We start from the raw sequence: 21,074 nt of genomic DNA on the forward strand, positions 1-21,074 counted from the left end.
ACACAGCTAAGAACAACTCCTGTTTGAAGAATAGTGTCTGCTTTTGGTTTCAGACCCAAACCTCAAACCAGTCTGACCAGCTGGAACCCAGTTTCAGGTTACACCCTGCCTTGCTCTCCGGGTGACTGAGTGGGTAATGATCTCACTCCCAGCACACTTGATGCGGTAGTTGTCTCTCCAGGTGTCCACACGGGCTGCATCCCCTCCTCCCAGCCCTCCTCAAGCCATGGGACCACCAGCAGCGAGACCCGATGGCTCTCCCCTGCGCTACCGCAGTCCGGGCAGGTGAAAGAGTGTGAGATATCAGCCATGGGAACAGTACCTGCCCCCTCCGCAGGTCATTGCTTCTCAGACACCACTCCCAAGTCAGATAAGACAAACAATTCCTTTTTATTGCAACTCGTGTTATCAGAGTGAGTGCATACACACACACACAAAAAATAATCAAGACGTTAGGTTTCTTGTCTAGGCCATGGTAGGCTGTGGGAAAAACAAAGAGATGGAAGAAATGCTACAAGACAGATCACGAAAAGCCGTGGAGGAATCTGACCAGCCCCAGGGACGTGGAGGCAGATGCCCGTGACGGGGAGAAGCGTGCAGTCAGATTGCCAGCAGGCTGTGGGCAGCGGCTTCTTCCCTTCCAGCCCAGGCATCGGCCCAAGGAGGCAGCTCTCCTGGAGCTGCACTTGAGAGGACCTGAGCCGTGCCCTGAGCCGGGCATGGCTTCACCAGGGCTTTCCAGAGCCACTCTGCCCTTGGCCCTGAAAAGGTCTAAGCATATAAACTAAAGTCTGTACATAGATTTATGCTTCCTATTAGATTATGCTTATTCTTACACACACGCACACGTGCAAACACACACGCACTGATCTCCTCTCTCTTCACAGCTGGAGTTTCCCAAGAGCAGCAGGCACTGGAAGTTTGGGGATTGGTGCCAACCCCACAGCTGACAAGGCATACCAGGCACTTCAGAAATAGCAGCTTCTGCCCCCAGAAGTCCTCAGCTCCCAGGGGTACAAGCCTGGACAACAGAGATGCAGCAGTACAGATCTGGGGAGCACCTCACTGCAAACAGTCTACAGGGGAACACACGGGACCTCGCCGAAGTGTGGATGTTACATGCTGCCATGGGGCCAGGAATGAGCTCTGGACCTCCTGGGGCTGGGCTCATCTTGCACCAGGAGGAATGGGCCAGCAGGAGCGGGAATGCCCGGGGACATCACCTGGTGGTATCCAGCCCACTCCTGTGCTCTGGGAGATGCCAGGGACTCGGGTCAGGCTACATGCCCGGAGGAGAGTGCAGTAAAATCAAAGCTGCAGCAAAGGTCCAACTGTGAGGGGGCCGAGCCCTTCCACCCTCCCCTCACCATCAGCAGGAAAAGCAGGGACATTTCCTTTCCTTTCATGTGAGAATAAATAGATATTTTCTGGATGTATCTGGGTTCAAACTGAACACTGGAAAAGCAACCAGAGCAACTCAGAGAGAAAATGGTGGACACATACTGTACATAGGAGGCTGTAACATGGCAGCCAGGCAGAAAAAAATCTAGGTGTGCTTTTCTGGTAAAAAGCAAAGCCTAGAGATTAAAGCAGGTATTTCTCTTTCCTTCCATCTCAAAAACAGGAACCACTGGAGAGTGTCACAGAGCCTTTGGAACAGGTCTGGACGGTTATCTGAATCTCACAGCCCTCAAGAGGCTCACCACGACCAGGAGGACTGCTGGGAGGCAGGGCCACCTTGTAGAGGACTGGGGGAAAGGGAGGAAAATACCAGGTTGAGTGGAAGAAAGTGGCGCTGCAAACAAATTTGCTGGCTCTGGTGAGCTTGCACCATTCATCAATGTGAATGCTACACAGATCCAGTCCCAGGATCCTTCAGTAAGTTGAGCGGAGTTGTGCTCTGGGTTCGAGCAGGGAGAAAGATGTAATTCAGAGTTTCACTGGACTGTTTGAAGTTAGGAAGGGACAGACATTAGAGAGCATCAAAATGCTCCCAGATCCTCACTTTCCCAGAGCAGCCATTTAGCCAAGACAATCACAAACACTAGTAATGCCAAATCATGGCTAAGTCTTGGCCTGATGCTACAAATGTCTTCAAAGAGAATGAGTCCTTCAGGCACAGGCCTGTGTCTGAAAACAGAACTCCAGAAGCTTTGGGGAGTGCCCCAATGCTGGGCTGGAGAGAGAGAGAGGCTGTAGGTCAGACTGGTTTGGTGGTGCTGCTGTAAAACAGATGCTCAGTGTCCTCTGTGGTGGAGAGGGTTGAGTTGGTAGCGGTGGTCGGTTGACGGCGGCGGCTGTTCTTCTTCCTCCTGTTCTTCAGGAAGAAGTAGCCGATGATCACCAGGACCACCATGATGCAGATCCCAAGGAGCACGGCGATCACTACCTCAAAGGCACCTGTGGGGGATACATGAACACGTTAGAAGGGCAGATCCACGAGCCCTGATGCAGCAGGAGCAGTCAGGAAGAAGCAGGCACAAAAGTTGCTGCAGAAGCTGCATTGGCAAAGAGAAGAGGTGGGCAAGAGCTGGCCTGACAGCAGGGTGGTCACTGCACAACTGGGCAAAGAAGACAGAAGGCAACTGCATGGCATAAGGGTATGGCCTGGGTATAGCCAGCCTGTCTCTCCCTTATTATGGATCCCATCATTTCCCAGATGCACCACGCCCTCTAAAGGCTATTTGGTGACTTCGGCAGGATTGGCCATTTGATGCCCCTAAGAATATCCAGCCCTTCTGCAATGCTGGCCTTGCTTCGTATGTCAACAGGGAGACCACCAAGGGGTGGTTGTAGAAAGCACCTCCTGGTTGGGATAACGCTGTCGGCGTGAGCTATGGTGGATACACTGAGTTTGTGGGGAAAGAGCTCGTAGCAGCGCTGTGGGCACTTGGTCTTCTGCAGCCAACCAAACTCCTGCAAAATCAGTGGAGACAGCCAAATATGATGCGTTTGAGAGCTGGTGTGAATTCAAAGATTAAATTGAGCTCTAGGGTTGAAGAAGGGTATAATTGAACGAGTTCTCTACTGAAGAAAGAAGCCTTACAGCTCTGTGGTGAAAGGACACCAACCTTAATGTGATATTCTTTTAGGAACTTGTAATTCAATAGCTTTGGTGTTCTTTACTGTTGTGGAGAGGATGTATAGGGTCATCAGATTTCCCCACAGTCTAGCACCCAACATTATTCACATACCCACTTGGGCCTTCCTTCTTGCAGAAGTTAGTGGTCCTTACGTGAACTTGGCCCTTGGGAAAAATTTTACTTGCCATTTTTTGATGTTGAACAGTGGACCATTCAAGCAAGTTGATGGAAGGAAAATCAGGAGCCTCTGATGTGAGCTACTGAGTCACAGACAAAGGAGAAATTGGACCACATGTGCACAGAAGCATCTCTTGCCACTGCTAGCATCCTACAAATCCCACATTGCTCCCTCGGCTTCAAAAGTGGGGTGGGAGAAGGCTATTATTTGCAAGGAAAGACAAAATATTTTTCAGGGCACGGTAAAAGCAACAAGCAAGATCTGTAGGAAAAACTGTTACTCACTTAAGATAGCACTTTGGGACTCAAAGGATTCCCATCTCCGGCCAATGGCATCTGCTTCTGAATTGGGAACAGAGCAGGGGGAAAAAGTTTTACACAGAAGGTTAGAAACAAGGGATAAGACAGGTTTCTGAGGAGCATATTTCTAGTGCTCTGAAGTGACTGAATGCATACAGCATCCCTCTTGACAGCCCTGGTACTGAGCTCTCGGGGCAGGCTGTGAGGCACAGTGAAGCTGAGGGCGGCACTTCGGAAAGGCAGGAACAGTTTGCCTCCCAACAGATACAGTTTGGCAGAATTCCTCCTCTTTCAGCTGTTGGCCTCCACAGCAACATGTACAAAGCTCTACAGCGTAAATCTTTCCCTCTCATTTGTTTAAAACTTGTGCCTAATATGTGTCATTCAGGATTTTCTTACTTTCTCCCCTCCCACTTGGGATGAACTGGAGCCAAGCTAGAAAGTCAGATTCTCTTTAGAGAGGCTATTCCATGTCTCCGGTTATCTTTGTCATCCTCCTCTGTCCCTTTTTCAACATCAGCACCCAAAATGTTTTCCGGCTCTGAGAAATGTCAGGCTGCATCACAGAAAGATGCTGTAGATACGCACCGTTCCCCGTAAGGCATCGGTCACGTTGAAGAATCCTGTGAGACATGGCCAGGGTTTGACAGCAGAGCTGCTTTGACTGAAAGCTCCCAAGCCACCACCTCTTTGTGACTGCAGAATTTAATCTGGAGTGATTTTCATAGTTTGATCAGTAAAACTCCAGCCCTCATTATATCTGCTTACTTGTGACGCCTGAACATGATTTCATGCACTCTTCCTCTCCTTCAAAGTTGTTGCTGTTCCCACCACAGCCCCCGTAGGTGAAGGGGTCACATTTCTCAGAGAATGGGTTATAGTACCAGCGGGGGATGCTCTCCGTGCACTGTCCAGTATCAGGCAAGTCCACACAGTGACCTGGCAAAGCAAGGGAGAGATGTTCTAGCCCAAGCAGTGCTTTCCCAGAGCGGCAACATTCTCTGCTCACAACTGAAGAGCACAAGCACCATAGCAGAAGGAGTCCATGGCTTCCCATGCCCAGTTGCCAGCTGCTCAAATTGGCATTGCCAAGGTGAGCTGGCACCTGCCCAGAAACCCAACTAGCACGGAAGAAAATGGAACATCAGGGCAGTCGTGTGAGACCTTGGATTCAATCCCCTGCAGAAATGACCTGTGCTCCCCGGGCGGCAGAAGGGAACATGAAGAGGACAGACAGAAACCACAGTTCGGCTTGGGTCTCCTCTACAAGCAAGCTGCATCTAAGCTGACTTGGGATATGCTGTTTTAGCCCAGTGATAGTGCCACTGTTCGCCCCAGTATAAACAAGGCAAAGGCGTGGGATCGAGCACAGGCATACGATTACTCGTATTATGGCTTTGTTGCGTCCCCCACACTGCTTTGGTTTGCACTATTTCCAAAGAAAGTGCTGCAGGGTTTTGCACAGGCCGGGTGCTGTGCCCAACAGGCAACATGCATGAGACCTGCTTGGGTGAAAAAGTTTAGTCAGGAGAGTGAAAGCCTGCTATAAACAGCCGTCCTCAAGGTCAGAGAGCAGGCTCTTGCCCATTTTTCGTACAGGGACTATGCAGATGCTACACCCGCTTTTGGAATTATACAGGGAAGCGGTTTTACCATGAAACAACAGACTGAGGGAAAAATAAAAGCTGGCAGATGTCAGCCTAGGTGCTGTGGGTGGTACGTACCTTGCTTATGTGTGACATTGATTTTCTGCAGTCTATTGAACTCACGAGCATCTGCGAGAGAAACATTTCCTGTTAAAACTTCTCTCACCAGTTGAATACAAAAGAAATGTCTCTGTCTATGCGGACGTGGGCAGGCAGGGCTCTCCTGCACATCCCTTTGGTATCACAAGCCAGGGAAAGGGAGATATAATTTGACGTTCTTAAAGATCTCAAAGCTATGAGAGGAACATGGGAAAAATAAAATGTAGTAGCGGGGAACTCTTCCCCATTTCCATTCCACAAACACAGAGACAAAACTAAGGAAAACAAAGACTGCATTCTTAGGGGTTTTTTTTCCGTCAAGAAGTATGGGGAAACTGCTGTCACTCCAGGTTTTAAGACGTGTGAAAGAGCACTAGTATAGGATATAAGATAGGGCAAGAGAGATGAATCATATGCTTGCAACCTAAAAAGGCAGCAAAACACCCACATATAAGAAAGAGATTATGGGAATTCTGTCAGAAGAGGGAAGCAGGAAGGGGGAAAGAGAGGGAGGGAGAGAGGGCAGGAGGGAGGAGGGATTACAGACTCGGGCAGCTCGCCAGTGTGCATTTACATTAGCATAATGTGAGGATGTTAAGGGGACTGTGACACTGGACAGACTGGGAGAAATCATGGTTTCATTTCCTATCTCCCAGCTCTGGGAGAGCAGGTAAGGTCATTCAGTGAGAAAAATATTGGAAGGGGAGGGGAGGACAGGCTCTGAAGTCTTACAGACAGGTGCAGAGAAGAGAGTCGAAGAGTTATTTAAGAGGCAGGAAACATCCCAGAAGGAAGATCAGCCCTTGCAGCCAGCAGAGATATGGGAGATGGCGGAAAGAGGTAATGCAGGGTCAGGAGATAAGAACAGAAGGCACGAAAAAACATTGAGTCAGCATCTGTAACTTCCAACGCACTCTCATCTCTGGGCAGATACTAAATTTTCTAATCCAGAATTTGAAGTACTTACATTGCTCACAATACATTTCGTCTGATCCATCAGCACAGTCGAGAGTTTCATCACACTCCAGATAGGCATCAATGCAGCAGCCATCCTTGCATCTGAAGAAGGGGGACTGACAGTTCCCATTGCACACTGCATCAGAAACAGTTCAGATCATAGAATGAATATTAGTGAGCTTTCTCCCTGCCGCACAGATGCTTTAGGAAGGACTTAAAAGCTGCTGATAGGGCTGGCAAACAAGAAACAAGACAGATCGGTTAAGGTCTCTCTTGAGTGACACCCTGGACTCCAAAAAAAAAAAAATTTTTTTTCTTGATTTTAAATGAAACGTTGCTCTGGGAACAGCCAGGCTTCCCCTCAAAAAAAGAAGTACACAGAAGGTGGAAGCAAGAATGAGCTTCTCAGGAAGAATATGGAGATATTGCCCAAGCATAGGGGATTAAATTTGGAAAGACAAACTGAAACCTGCACACCTGGCTGAGAGAGCCAATGGGGAAGAGCAGTTATTCCTCTCTGCTCCGGAGGTGGTCCCAAGTGCTGAGCATTGTGCCCAGTTCTGAGCTCCCCAGTGCACAAAAGGCACTGGCATACTGGAGTGAATCCAGCAGGGACTCAGCAAGAGGCTGGAGCACAAGAACTAGCATGAGGTTATGGAAAAGACAGACACAGACTCATTTCGGAGGTGCACAGTAATAGGATGAGCAGCAACAGCCACAAGTTGCAGCAAGGGAAAGTGACTCGATGTGAGGGGAACAAAATTATAACATGGGCCATCAAACACTGGCACAGGTTGTCCAGAAAATGGGCAAAATTTCCTTCATTGGAGATTCCCAAAACTGGACTGGATACAGTCCTGAGCAATCCAATGTGACTCAAAGCTGTCCCTGTTTTGAGTAGTGGGTCGGACCAGATGACCTCCAGAGGTAATTCCCAACCTGAATTATCCTATGACAGAAAGTGAAAGGCTTAGTAAAGAAATTAGTCTCCAGTGCCTCTCTCTCCACGCTGACTGAGTGCTAATCAAAAGCCACAGGAACGGACGTGAGACACTGAGCCTGAGCTCACAGCAGGGTTACACCGTGGTACAGGAGGCTCACCTGGCTGTTGTCGCCCGCCAACAGAACCTGAAGAGACAAGGGGAAAAATAAAATAAGTTTACCACCACATCACTTTGTCAGCTCAAGATCAGCTTTATATTGCCTTCGTATCTCAACTAAGAAGTGCATATTTTCCGGAAGCAAGCCCTGCAAGGGTTAGGGAGGGGAAATATGGGTGTCCACCACCCAGAGACCCCAGATGAGTAGTACCCATGTGAGGCAGGCCTGGAGGAGCACAGGGGAACTTCCCACCACTAGCTATGCCCAAACACCCCTTCTTTTCCAAGGCTTTTGCCACCTCCTTAAGCTGTGCAGCACAAAGGGCCTGGCAGAGGCTCAGCCCATTTATCTGAGGTAGCACTCAGTCATTCTCAGGCTCGGCTGAGAGGGTGCCAAAGGAGAAGATGAATTTCATTTTGGGAGTGAAGCACTTCTGGCTCCCCCCCAGCACAATGCTACCCTCTAGATTTAGGTTTCAGATGTGACACGAAGATTTGGTGAGGGTTTCTGCAGCTAGGGATGCACCAGGGACACTGACCAGGGGAGCAGCACTCCAGGAGCTGGGTCAGATATGTTGGCAGTGTGAGACTAGGACTCCCCATCCATAATTAGCCTGGTCTCCTCAGCTCTCTGAACTCTAACTAGCTGCCAGACAAGAAGCTGCAGTACCTGCCCACAGGGTCATCCCAACCCCATGAGAAAGAGAGGGCTGATTTTAGAAGCAGACTCACCTCTGACATTCTTGCAGGCGAGTTGACACTCCTCTTCCCGTAAGTAGTTATTCTTGTTGGCCTTGCAGCCGCCAAAAATGAACTCCTCACACTGCTGAAGACTTGGGTTGTAAAACCAACGTGGAAAAGATCCCCGACACCAGCCCACCTTCTTAGGAGTCAAACAATGCTCTATCAAGAAAGTTAACGTAAAAGGCTCTGGTTAGCTTGCTTTGCCTTCACATATACAAAGCACAAAATCTTCCAAAGGAAAGTTCAACACTGTGGACGCTTCTCTGAAAGATTTATAGAATCTTGAGCGGTGTGAGAAGGGAGTCATGGTATATATTTTCTTATATGAAAGGCAGGGTCACAAAATCAAATTAGAAGGTGCCACATTCACAAAACAAAAGGAGCCGCTTCTCCGCGCAGCACATAGCTACGACCTGCTTCAGGATGTTGGTGGTGTGCAAATATTACATGAGGTCAAAAAGGGATTCATCCATGGCCATTAAACTCAAAGACACCATCTTCTGATTAAAAAAATCTCCCAGCTGCAAATTCCTTGCGAGACTAACCAAGCGTAGTAGGGATTTACTGAGAGCATGTCATGTTCTTGTACTGTTTCCAAATTATCAACCTCTGGACGCTGTGGGATGCAGTGTACTGGATTTTGGACAGATGATTAGAGTCACCTGATATGGCTGTTCTTATATTTTTATGGCACCTGTGGTAGGAGGAGAAATTCGCTGCTTAGCTACTAGTCAACCATTTGTCCAAGAACTCCTTGCTCCTACTGCACTTGTAATGCTGAACATTTTGATCACTAAACAAGGCCATATAAATAAAGCCAAGGAGACTTTGAATGATGGCTCCACCTATCCTGCAGCTTAAGGGAATTAGGGCTTTCACAGCAAAACCGTGAAGTCAATAAGACCTTTCAGGTTCTCCTGTCTTGCACCCTCAGCTGCACTCCAGGCTTCAGTCACTATGGCGTCACCTAGCAGAGGGCAATGACATACAGCGAGGATGAGGTTATTGCAGGCTACCTCTTCTGCAAGAGGATGCGAAAACCCTGAAGCAGATCGCTTTGAATGTATAGACCTTCCGCTATGGTCAGGTTCAGGCTTTTCCTGGGAAAATTTGACATGCAAGTCCCGTCTCTTGATTATGCTCTTTTCCCACCCACCCCTCTAAAAAGAGCACCAGTAATGCCAGAGCAGCACCCAGGCTTGAGGACTCCAGCTAGACATCCGTGGGCTCATGCTCACCTTCAGTCTGCTCCGAATTCAGCACCATGATGGTGATGTTGGTGAAGTCTTGCTGTTGTGCAGTGTCCGTAACAGTAAGCTGGAAGACGTAAGTCCCCACCTGTAGGTTGGAGATTTCTACCTGATCTTCTTCGTGCTTCTGAGAAGGCAAAAGAAAGGCTTATGCAAAAGAAGGTACCTCTAATGAGGGAGTGAGTGAAGCCGTGTAAGGCCCACGCTCCTCCATTAGGAAGGAAGGAGCTTGGCTGGAAACCACCAAGCAGATGTCTGGCATGAAAGATGTCTCAGTGCTATACAATGCCCCCACATCCATGGGCTGGTACCCAGCTGGAATGGCAGAGAGAAAGAATACCACAAGACTAATTAGATATTTCATATTTTGTCACATTGTGAAGGCACGAGGGAAAATAAAAATCTTTGGAGAGGACTGAAATACCTGCAGTTTTTGTTTTACTTTTTTAAAAATAAACCCCATTATGAATCACTTGCTTAGTACATAGGGAATAAGCTAGGTGTATTTAAGAAAGATATATTCTTGCCTTTTGAATATGACAAGCATATTTAGTATTGGAGATGGAAATGAGTGCCTATTTCTTTGCCTACTAAGAGGTTTCTAAAAGAGAGTGAATTATTTTGTCAGAATAAGAAGTTGTGATTTTATTGACACAAACTCCTCCCTGTATTTGGGCCCAACAATATTGGGCCTCTATTTCCATGCTATCTGCCTTTTTGTTTAGGTTTCAAGAGAACATAGAGTTGCCATATATCATCTTAATGTAGTTAATATAGCATAATACTAGAGGACTTTTTTTTTCCCCCTGAAAGTTGCTTTGGTTGGGCTAGGGGGAAGGGAAAAGGAAAGGAGCACTTCCAGATTTCCACAGCCCCCTCAGCACCCTAGGAATAGTCATTGCTGGTCTTTGAAATCAGCTGTAGACCTGATGCACTCATTTGCTAATTCTTCCAAAAGGTGCCACAAGAACTCCAGATGAGCTCCAAGCTTTCCCACAGCATTTTGCAGAAATTTATCAGTAATCATTTGCTCTTCTAAAGGCACAATTCACGTTTGACATCTATAAAAGTATCTAAAGGGTGGGTTGAAGGAGGATGGTGCCAGACTCTTTTCAATGATTCCCAGTGACAGGAGAAGGGGCAATGGGCACAAGCTGGAACATAGGAAGTTCTGTTCAAATACACGGAAAAACTTCTTTACGGTGAGGGTGCCAGAGCACTGGAACAGGCTGCCCAGGGAGCTTGTGGAGTCCTCTTCTCTGGAGACTTTCAAGACCCGCCTGGATGCAGTCCTGAGTAATGTGCTGTAGGCAATCCTGCTTTAGCAGGGGAGTTGGACTAGATGATCTCTAGAGGTCCCTTCCAACTCTGAAGATTCTGTGATTCTGTGGTAAGATAGGCAGTGTTCACACCCTAGAGGTCTTGGAGTCAGTCAGGAGACATGAATTCTGCTCCAGCTCAGATAAAATAGGAGAAACCTATGCCCTAAAGAGAAGCAAAGTCCAGGAAAAGCCCTAGGAGAACAGAAGCAGAGCCTGAGACTGGATTATTCAGAGGAGGAGAAGCCCCAAGGAGGAGCAGAGCAAAACTAAGGGCAGGCCCCTCGCTGAATTACAGGAGCTTGGGAGCAGAGGCAGTTCTTGCACCGAAGCTACTGCCCTCCTGGGTGCTCCCACCCAGGCAGACCAGGCGTTGCGTAGGAAGGTTTGAGATGGCCTGCTGGTGCAGGGAGCCTAAGACCTGATGAGGCCAAAAATGCCACATCCCAGTAGGTGTGAGAGAGTGGGGGCAACTGTGAGGAGTGCTCCATAGCTATTGGCAACAGGCTCATGGGTGGACTGGCTTGGGGAGGGAAGGACAAGGTGACCTCTGAGTCAGTGGCTGTGAGAGCCCAATCTAATGCAGATCACAGGTGACACTGAGCAAGCTGCTTCCTTCAGCTCCCTACCTTCATCTCCACGGAGGGGTCACCGAGGATCTGTTTCCATTCATAGCTGACTATCCCTCGGTCATCCGTGCTCTCTGTACCTCTCAGCATCACTGGCTCCCCCGGCTGTACCCTCATGTCCATGCCAGTGCGGGCTATTGGAGGATGGTCATCTGCAGAAGAAACGCAGAGCAAGGCTTGGGTAAGAGGCTGAAGAGCCCAGTCCTTGCCTCCATTACAGTAAGACAAGGGAGTGGGATTCTTCCAGGCTAAATTAATACAGACTTCAACCGCTGAACGGAAAATGCTTTTATACAGCTGTGCTTCTTGCAGCCTGAGCAAGCAATGGACAATAAATACCGTTATTACTGACCTCACTAATTTAGTAAGTCCACAACTCACTCTGGCAGTGCCTTTGAGCCAGTTGGCTCCCTGGCCATTTCTGCCCACAGGAACCACTGTAAGAGGGTGTCCCTGTGGCTACAGCCATTGTGCTTCTGACCAACGGACCACATCCTCACAAAACAGCACAGAGCAATCTCCACGCTCCACTTAGGGAGATGACCTGATGCGGGTGTTGAAGAATGTGGAACTGACTCTCATTATGCCTACCACCATCTCTAAGCACTATGTTAGCATGCTTAACCAGAGCTGTGCACTGCAGGATTTGGATGGAAAATACCGCTCCTCAACCTCATCGGCCACCTCCCTCTCTGACACGCATGCCTTAAAAAAAGCACACAAATGCCATTCATGAGATCATTATTTTTCTGCCATTTCCATGGATTACCTTACTAGCAGCCTCCACAATCCTTTAAACAAATTTCCAGACTGTAAGAAACAAAAACTGATCCCTGCCTGTGCCAGCAAGAACAGCCTAAACAATGGCACTATTGAGTCTGACTCATAACTCCTTTCAGCCTGAACGTCTCTGTCCGCAGGCTTCCTGCGTAGCTCAGCCCATAAAACTCCACCTGGTAGCACCTGTACCAAGTCCAAGACCCAGTGCTCAAGTTCAACCTGAGTCTTTTATAAAGGCATTGTTTGTCATTTAGAAGCTAGATATAAATCACTCTACCATTACACTGTTGTATAGACTGTGTCTGAAGAAGAGGACTAGTGCCCAAAGCCCTTGGAAAACTACTCCAGCAGCTAATTACTTTCACTGTCGTAGACTTGCTCCTAGTTTCCTGTTTGAGTGTTTCTGGATTCAGGTCCCAGCTGCTGACTCTTGCTAGAGCCTACTGAATATAGCCTTCAATATAAGGCATATGTACAAACAAACCTGACATTCAAAGCAAGCTACTTTTTAGTTCTTTCCTCACTAAATTCAGTAAGATGGAGGGCTTTGCAACAGATCAGAGTTACCACAAATCCACCCAGAATCTTCTATTTTCTAGTATCTTCTACCAAATGAAGACCTATTCATCCTACCCAGGTCTTAACAAGCGCTGCTGCCACCAGAGAGCCACAAGTGAAATAAACCTTCCCTTTTTTACATGTCTGAGCATTGGGCTCGGCCTGTTCGGCTGCAGAGTCCGGGAGGGTATGTGGGTACCAGTCCTCTGAGGTGCCCCCCGCAGCCTGCTCCCCAGCTGCGGCCCTGCAGCTTACCTCCCTCATCGCCAGGCCGACGGGGCTGCGGTTTTACTCTGTAAGAGGTCAGCTGCTTCTAGCCTGTACAGCTGCAGGGCTTCTGGTCACGTTTGTCACACCTGTCTGTGTGCTCTCTGCGATCTGTCACCGGTTTTATCTTTTATTCCATCTTTTCACGTGAGTTTTGGGTGGGAACAGTACAAGATCAAGTTCATATTGTTGAGCTTGAGCCAACCAGCAAAACAGGCAGCTGGACTGAGAGGCCAGGACGGATGACACCTGCACCACAAGCAGAGATGCCCACCCTGGCGTCCTCTCACCTTTGGGTAGGGCACACCTCCCTGCCCCTCCTTCCGTGGGGCTGCATGCCAGAGCGATGGGCATGGCATGCAAAGGCTGCTCAAAGACACCAAGCAGGGCCCAGTGAGCCTGGCACCTCTTGGGTTTGAGCAGGGCTGGTAGAACCAATAAAGGGAGTTTCGCTTTATTTTCAAGTGGTCTTGCCACGAGAACATTCACAGGAGAAAGCAAGGACTGGAGCTGGCAACACTTTCCAAACAAGCCGGGAAAATCAGCCCCACAAGCACCTTGTACACAGCACTCACGACAAGCTCTGGAAATGGCGTGTTCCTACTGTTCCTCCCAGACAAACGCCGTGAGCCTGCCAGGGAGAAGTTGCTGCCCGCCACCCTCCTGCCAGGGTGAGCCCAGTAGATGGGTGCAGTCACACGAGGAAGACCAGTTCTTCAGCAACATGGAGGCTGATCATTAACTCACAACAACTCCAAATCATACTTTTCCTTGACATTTTCCAGCATGTACGCTTAAAAGGAGGTTTAGACTGGATATTAGGAAAATTTTTTACACCGAAAGGGTTCTTAAGCATCGGAACAGGCTGCCCAGGGAAGTGGCTGAGGCTCCATCCCTGGAGGTATTTAAAAGACGGGTAGACATAGTGCTTAGAGATATGGTTTAGTGATGGTTTTTGTCAGAGTTAGGTTGATGGTTGGACTCAATGGTCTGAAAGGTGCCTTCCAACCTAGGCAATTTTATGATTCTAAAAAAAATAATTGCTGGCCAAACATTTCTCCACAGGTCAATTTAGTTACTTCGGGTTGTGGATTGCATAGTGAAGTAAGACCTCAGTTCTGGTCAACGAGACAGCTACCTCTCCAGATCCCATCTCTGATTACCCAAATTCCCTGACCCTCCTCACCTCCAGGAAAATAGTCAGAGTATTTGCCTGTGTGCGGCGACTGCCAGCCAAAGAGGAAGTCTCCATAGAAATGAAGGACTTCACTTTCAAGTCTCTCCCTTTTCTCCTTAGGACATCTCAAAGCTCAGTGACATTGGAGTATTTCCGCTGCACTGACTTTATGAAGCCTTCAGTGGCAACGTGGCGATTCTCCACCTGAGCTTCATAACCCAGTGCTGACTGAACCAGAGAGAATATCAACAAACTGCTCGTAGAGGGGAGAGTCTCCATTCAGTTCTTTTTGCTCTGAAAGCCTGTTTGAAAAATGAAAGTTACCTTTGCTATAATGCTCTTTTGACTATGGAAAGTTTCTGCTGTAAAACTCTGTAATTAATAGGGAGATTAAAGCTTTATGATGCTGTTGTGTGTCGTGCTCTTTACTGTGGAACTCATGCTCCTGGAGTCACATCATTAAGTGACAACTTCAGCTTCCACTTATAAAATACATCAGAAGGTGAAATACCTTTTCTTTATGATCCTGGAGAAAAGCTTGATAGAGTAAATCTAAAATGCTTAAAAACGAATTTATATGGCTCACAGTGTTTTCCTGCCTCAGTCCCTGTTTTCTGCTTTTTAAAAAATTTCATTTAGTTTTAAGGCTTATGCAGTCAGTTGTTTGTCTGGCTTCACCTCCAACAATGAGTAGACTTGAACCAAAGTTGTTGGGGGAACAGGAATCTAAAAGTTATTGAATTCCTACATGGGCTGCAAAAGTTAGCATCTAGGTTGGGGGAGAGACCCCAGTAGGGACCTCGCTATCCGAACACGCAGGCACCAGTGAAATCCCGCAGCAGAAAGCACTTGCAAAGCTCCCAGTTTGGCGATTTCTCTTTCGGAGCTCAGATATCAGCTCTTGCCCTCGAGACACAAATTCACAGAAAACCAGATTTCCTCCATTCCAGCGCTCATGCAGATACACCCTGAGTACTTGAGACTGTAAAGATAACGCTTGAAAATACCTCAGAATGATTTGAGGTTGCCGCTAGGAAGAGCTGGAAGGCTTTCCCAGGGTCACCCAGGGGGTCCTACAGCCGGCTGCTGTCTGCCATTGCAGGAGCAGCTTACAAAGGAGACAAGTGCGGCTTGTGCAGGGGACACTGAGGCTCTCCGAAGGGAAGGACCTCGCTGGGGACAAAAACCACTGGGCAGGCCAGTAGCAGAGCCAGGAGCAGAAATGAGGCCATCCAAATTCCAGCGTCTGTGAGACACGCAGCCTCGGAGACTCGAAGCGTTGGAAGCCAGCTGAGCCTGCCCGCTGCACAAGCAGGGGGGCAGGGGCTCTCCCCGCAAATGCTAAAGCTCTGCTCTAGCGTCGCTTCCAGGGCAGTCATTCGAAAGCCAGCAGCTTTCAGGGAGGGTTCATTCGAATCTCGCCCATCGACACGAGAAAACTCTCCATAATAACAGGCAAAAGTAAGGAAGATGCTGCTTCTGCAGGGTTGATTTGCCTGAGGCGGGGAGAGAGAGAAGGGCACAAGGCAATGCGACACAGTGCCTGGAGAAATACAAGCTCTTTCTGTAGGGATTCGTCCTGGCTGGGCAGCAAATACAGTCACAATAAGGCCGTATAGTTTTCCGATAACTCATGCAGAGGCAAGCAGCTGTCAGCATTAATTTCTAGAGGTTTCTGTAGTGGTTTGTAGGAGGTGCACACAGTAGGTCAGCTTAGCCTCTCTAGAACAATGCAGCGTGACTGAACGGATTGTATTTTCAGAATAAAGCTGCTGCCCCCGGGCTCTTTCCGTCCTTCCTCAAGGTGTGGGAAACCAGTCCGATTTGCTTTAGCGGGCACAGGGAAAGGGTCTCCCACAGGCCTTTGTGCCAGATTAGTAAAGATCAGTTTGTTACTGATAGCTCCAGAGCCACGACGTGAGGTAGCCACAAGATGCGGCACTTCAGTAAATTCCGCATGACAAACAGCAGTTCCACAGTCAGTGGAAGCTGCTCATCGCCTGCTCTGAGCAGGGAGCTGGACCGGCTGGTCTCCAGTCTGCCAGTATACATTGGCCTCTGAATGCATGATGGGGGTACTGAACATGCAATTCCCCCCCTCCTGGCCTGAGCTGGGCGCTGGAGGACGAGTGGCTGGCTCCGGATTGAGCAGCATCAGCCAAGGCCACACCAGTGACCGGACCCTTCTCAGCCCCAGACGGGATGCCAGCACCGCTCACTCTAGTTGCCTGCAGAACAGAAACCAGCGCGGGACCAAATGTTTGAAGATGGATGAGCTTCAAACTTGCTGAGCTCTCCTTTTTGAATGCTTTACCAAAGTTTTAACCTGCAAATCTCTCTCCACAGCCAGGCAGGAGCAGATACATGCTGAACCCAGTGGGTTCCCCAGCGCTGCCCGTCTCCCACTCACAAGCCCTGAATTCAACAGGAGAGTGTCACCGAGCATTTCACAACCACCACAAAAGGTTCAGTTCAAGAAACGGACAAAGGTTCAGGGAGGTTATTTTCCAGTTTCACACCCAGAACTGGTTTGCCTAGACCAGAATAAGCTCGGGGTAGTTACTTAAACACTGGGCTCCATTATTACCAATAAAGTGCATGGTGAGCCTGCCCCTCCCGAATGAGCCAGGCAGAAAACTCGCACCAAAGTTCAGGCTGGGGAATCATTTAAGAGGATAGTGCCTTTTAACAATAACATCAGAGACTTGGGGCTGTACGTTAGCTAAAACAGGCGAGAGACAGAGCCAAGGTGTCGTCACCAGCTTATACAGGACTCAGAAGCTCTTGTTCTCCAAAATACTGAAAATAGACTAGAAGCTAGATTTCAGCTGTATTCCTTGTTGCCTGTACCCACAGGTTTTTCTGGTCATAAAACAGTAAGAGTGGCCACAGCGGGTAAGAGCAAAGGTGCCTCTGTCCCTGTGTTCGGTTTGCAAGTCTCGTTGTGGATGCTTGAGCAAGAGCAAGAACATGTAAGCATAAACAGTGCTTTCCCCGTAACACTCTTCCAGCTTTCAGCTACTTCCATCAGGGTTGGGAAACACTCCAGGATTAAATTTGCCCATTCAGGAGCCCCCAGCTGCACTCCCTCTTTCAAGTGCTTATCTAGTCTTCTGAACAGATATAAACCTGGTCTGCTCCTGTGGGCCTTGCGACACGTGGCTTTTCTGTTTAATGTCTCCCACTGGGATCACTAAATATATATTTCACTATTCACTAGAAAAAAAACACGCTTTTAATCCGCATTATTGCAGAGGATGTCTGAAGATTGCCACGTGGCAATAGGGCATACCCTAAAGGCTCCCAGGACACCTGACAGAGGCACATAAAGGAAAGGGGTGGATGACAAAGCAGCATATAAATTTCCAGCAGACCTTTAGAGCCCAGTCTCAGGGGGCTGACAATAACCTGGGCTCCAGAGCAGCCACAGAGCTTCACATTTTAACAGCGATACCACAAAACCTGGCGTACCTGGTGGTAGCCAGGCCCCCACCTTCCTGCCCAGACAGGACCATTCCTTCTGCATGGACCCAATTCCAGCATCGCAGCTGGAGGAGCCTGGAGTTTTGCTTCGGATTTTTCTGTTTGGATCTCAACCAAAATCGAGATCTGCATTCTTAAGTGTCTCATCAACTGCTGTGGGGAGGAGGGCCCAGCTCTGATTTAGCTCTTGTTGTTGTTTGCAGTTTCTCCAGTAAAATAACTCATTTTCAGCTATGGATTAATAAATCGTAATAGTTCTTTGTCTCTTTTCCTGCCAGCCCTCTGATGTCATTCAAGGTGATTCAGAAAGCTTTTGGTATCAGTCAAAAGGCAATGCCTAAAAATTTTCAGGGGAGGAGGGAAACACGTTTCCCATCAAAGCATGGCATTAAGAACGCAGCCCAACCTAGACACGGAGCAGCGAGCTGCCCGGTGTCCGTGGCTACAGCTGGAGACCTGCCCAGCACCCTGCACCCTCTAAGAGCGCAAACACGGGGTGTAGAAGGGACCGAGCCCTTCCTACACCCGCAGCGGTATCGTGGCGCAAGCCCCAGGTGAGCGAGGAGGGGCATGCCCGCCTCAGCAGGCAGAGTATCCCTGACAGCATTTCTGGCGTGTTTTTCACTTCTCACTGATAAGCCTTCCCAGGTCTTCCTGCTCCACCGCAGCCATCCCAGCATCTGTGAAAGCAGGGCTAGATATAGCCTGCAAGGCAGCACCTGCGTGTCAGTGGCGGTGACGCTCCAGCTAGGTGCCGTGGAGTGGCAAACACAGCACTGCTGGTGGCACAGAGAGCTCAGTGACCCAGGGACACTTTGTAGAGACCCACACGCACGCAATATCACATCCTTCGACCGGTCCAGGGAGGAGGGGGGTTGCAGTCTACCTGTATGAGACGCTGGTCCACAGAGGTGAAGGGGCTGCATTGCTCAACAGTACATTGTATTTTAATCTAATCTTGTGAAATCAGGATGCACTGGAGATGATGCATTCCATTTTCCTCCTACAACAAAGCATGTAGGAGTTCAGGCAGCTGCCAGCGTGCCACCTCCAGTCCTGGAGATGTGGGCTTCAGTTCCTCACCAACTGCAGCTCCTGTGGAAAGGATTTTGAGCCCCGAATGGAGACGCCAGACAACTACTGCAACAGTGAGATAGAGATTTACCAAAAGGCCCTAAAATGGGGTGGGAAGCGACTAGCAAGGACAGGAGAACCACTTCTGCCACATTGCTGCTCAAACCAGTGACAAACAAGGGCTGCTCCAGAGGAGCCGTGCCCTCCCCTGAAACCCCTGCACTGCTCCTTAGGATGGACAAAACTGATCAGTGTGGGGTTTGGTGCCATTTCACATCTCCAGCACCTACAAGGCTCACAGGCTGGCCCATCCCAGCAGAAGATCAAAGGCCTATTCAGCTCACGCGGTCCAGCCTGAGCCTATGCACCCACCCAGCTGCTCCCCTTGTCATCTTTACATCCCTTCTGTCCCCACCACGGGTGGGCTGGGAGGGGACATGAGGATTACCCATACAGGTATCCCCTAACAGCCCTGCCTACACATCAAGAAATAATAAACTGGTTATGGTTGCCAAAGACCCAGACAGGCTAGAGACGTCCTGCCCTTGTTAGGCTTCCTCCAAAACATGGAATAAGGAGGTAAAAGGAGGGATTGCCATGTTTTCAGCATTTCTGAACACACTGCACTTCTTTGGAGACAGCAGAGCACGTGGCAAGCAGCCAGCTCCAGATTAGTTTGTTTTCCACCTGGTTTTTTGGGTCCAGGTGCAATCTTTCAGAGCAGGGAACCAGGGACTGGGGAAGAGAAACCCACCTCCAAAGGGAAAGTTTTCTAATCAGCCTCCCTCAGCTGCTCCCTCTCCCTCCCCCAGCAGCAAGGACCAGCCCCACCAAGCAGAGCGATACCGAGACACCTCACCATCCAGGCTGCTGCTCACAAGATTCAGGCTGTGGCAAAATGAAAGGTAACTAAGTGGACCATGTCCTGCCCCCAGCCCCTGAGCAATTAAGAGATTAACACAGCCCTTTAAAACGCGGTGGTGTGTAGATTTTTAGAGGTTTTCACTTTCCAACCTCAAAGGCCTGGGGGGAAGGAGAAGAAAAACAATACCTTTTTCTCCACTTTGTGAAGTATCAAAAACTCAGCCTGCATTTGGTAAATACTCACTCCACCCACTTCAAATAGGTTAAAAAAAGATTCCCTCTCCATTTGCTCATAGGTAAACTGAGGCACAGATATTAAGTTAGTTCACCAAAGTTAGGGAAAACCTTTGCAGCAGAGGTGCATATAGAAACCCCACTGCTTTATCCCGACTGTGCACAGCTGCACAAATGGCGGCTGGAGGAGCTGGCACCAGTGGCCATTAGTGCTCTTCCAGCCCTGGTTTGCACAGATCCATTATGGGCACCTTACCACTAGATCTGTGATCCTGCATTGCCACGTAGGAATCGTACACATCCTTCCTCAAGAAGTTGAGAAAGCCAATCTTCCTGGCAAACCTGCAGACGAAAGCCTGGTCGTAGAGGCAGTTGAGGAGAAAGCAGCCCTGGATGTGGTCTTCCTCCGTGCCCGGGACCTGCTCCACGAGAGCCAGGTTACAAGTGGGGTCCTTACAGCAGGCTCTCATGCAGTCTCTGCTCCGATGGACCATGGGGGATGACAAGAAGGTGGCTCCATTCTGGACAGAGGCGTCTATATCCAGCACCAAATCCGGCATCCCTGCTGTAAAGTCCTCCAGGCACTTTTCACCAAAGGGTTTTTCCTCCTGGCCTTCACTGAAGTCCGCCACCAGCACCAAGCAGACCCAGAGCACAAACCATGGACTCCCTCGGGCCATCTTGGCGCCCCGATCCTCACCGCCTGAAGACCTTAATCCTTTCCTAAAGGAAAGGAGAAGATAGATGAAGCTAAGCATGACCGGTGTCCAGGTGCATGACACCCCGGAGCAAGCGGGCACCTGGAGTGCGGCCTCGGCTGTGCTCCGGGTCCCCGCTCGCCCCGGGGTGACCAATGTGTCCCCCCACCCTGCACCTGATCCCCAGGCATGCGCTCTCAGCCCCCCACCTGGGCGGTCTCAGGTGAAACCGGTGCTGGGAGTGGGGTGTCCCCCTGGTCTCCCCCCGGCTCCTTCACCCCTCAGGTGTGCCTTCAGCTGCGTCCAGCAGAGACAAAGGCACAGAGAGCGCAGGAAGTGAAAACCAACTCCCTGAGAAAGAAAAAAAAAAATCCAGTCACTCCCCTGCATTGCGTAAGAGGAAGGGGAGGAGAGCCGGGCTGATACCATCTTCCACTCCTCTGGTGAAGGGAGTGGAGGCTCCCCATGGGAGCCGAGATGGTACTCTCCTTTGTGCAGGTGCAAGTGCACCCGCTCCGGATGAGCATCCCACCAGCTGGGTTCTTCCTGCATCCCCGTGCTTCGGCCGCTTTGAAGGAACTGAAAGCCGGGTAGCATGCTGTCTGTGTCCTCCTGTGGTAGTCCTTGCACTCCGG

General features: G+C 49.4%; 1 protein-coding gene across 1 annotated transcript; it reads right to left on the reverse strand.

The window, feature by feature from the left end:
• Positions 1-366: 366 nt before the first annotated feature.
• Positions 367-20,815, reverse strand: SPINT1 (serine peptidase inhibitor, Kunitz type 1). The gene is made up of 11 exons (XM_063333492.1): positions 20,649-20,815; positions 19,998-20,464; positions 11,305-11,456; positions 9,345-9,483; positions 8,095-8,265; positions 7,364-7,390; positions 6,273-6,398; positions 5,285-5,335; positions 4,329-4,499; positions 3,546-3,602; positions 367-2,400 (listed from the first exon to the last, which is right to left on the reverse strand). The coding sequence occupies exons 2-11, from the start codon at positions 20,419-20,421 to the stop codon at positions 2,201-2,203; spliced, it is 1,518 nt and encodes a 505-aa protein (XP_063189562.1). The 5' UTR covers positions 20,422-20,464; positions 20,649-20,815; the 3' UTR covers positions 367-2,200.
• Positions 20,816-21,074: the final 259 nt, after the last annotated feature.

Source organism: Chroicocephalus ridibundus, chromosome 4 (genome assembly GCF_963924245.1).
Source record: "Chroicocephalus ridibundus chromosome 4, bChrRid1.1, whole genome shotgun sequence".
NCBI classification, from domain to species: Eukaryota; Metazoa; Chordata; class Aves; order Charadriiformes; family Laridae; genus Chroicocephalus; species Chroicocephalus ridibundus.

Bases quoted from the DNA above. Each gene is read 5' to 3' on its own strand.
- SPINT1 (XM_063333492.1), bottom strand. From the start codon at position 20,421: ATGGCCCGAGGGAGTCCATGGTTTGTGCTCTGGGTCTGCTTGGTGCTG. The intron at 11,457-19,997 runs GTAAGGTGCCCA...TTTCTTCTGCAG, and splicing joins GCAGGATCACAGATCTAGTG to ATGACCATCCTCCAATAGCC. The intron at 5,336-6,272 runs GTAAGTACTTCA...TTTCTCTCGCAG, and splicing joins CGAAATGTATTGTGAGCAAT to ATGCTCGTGAGTTCAATAGA.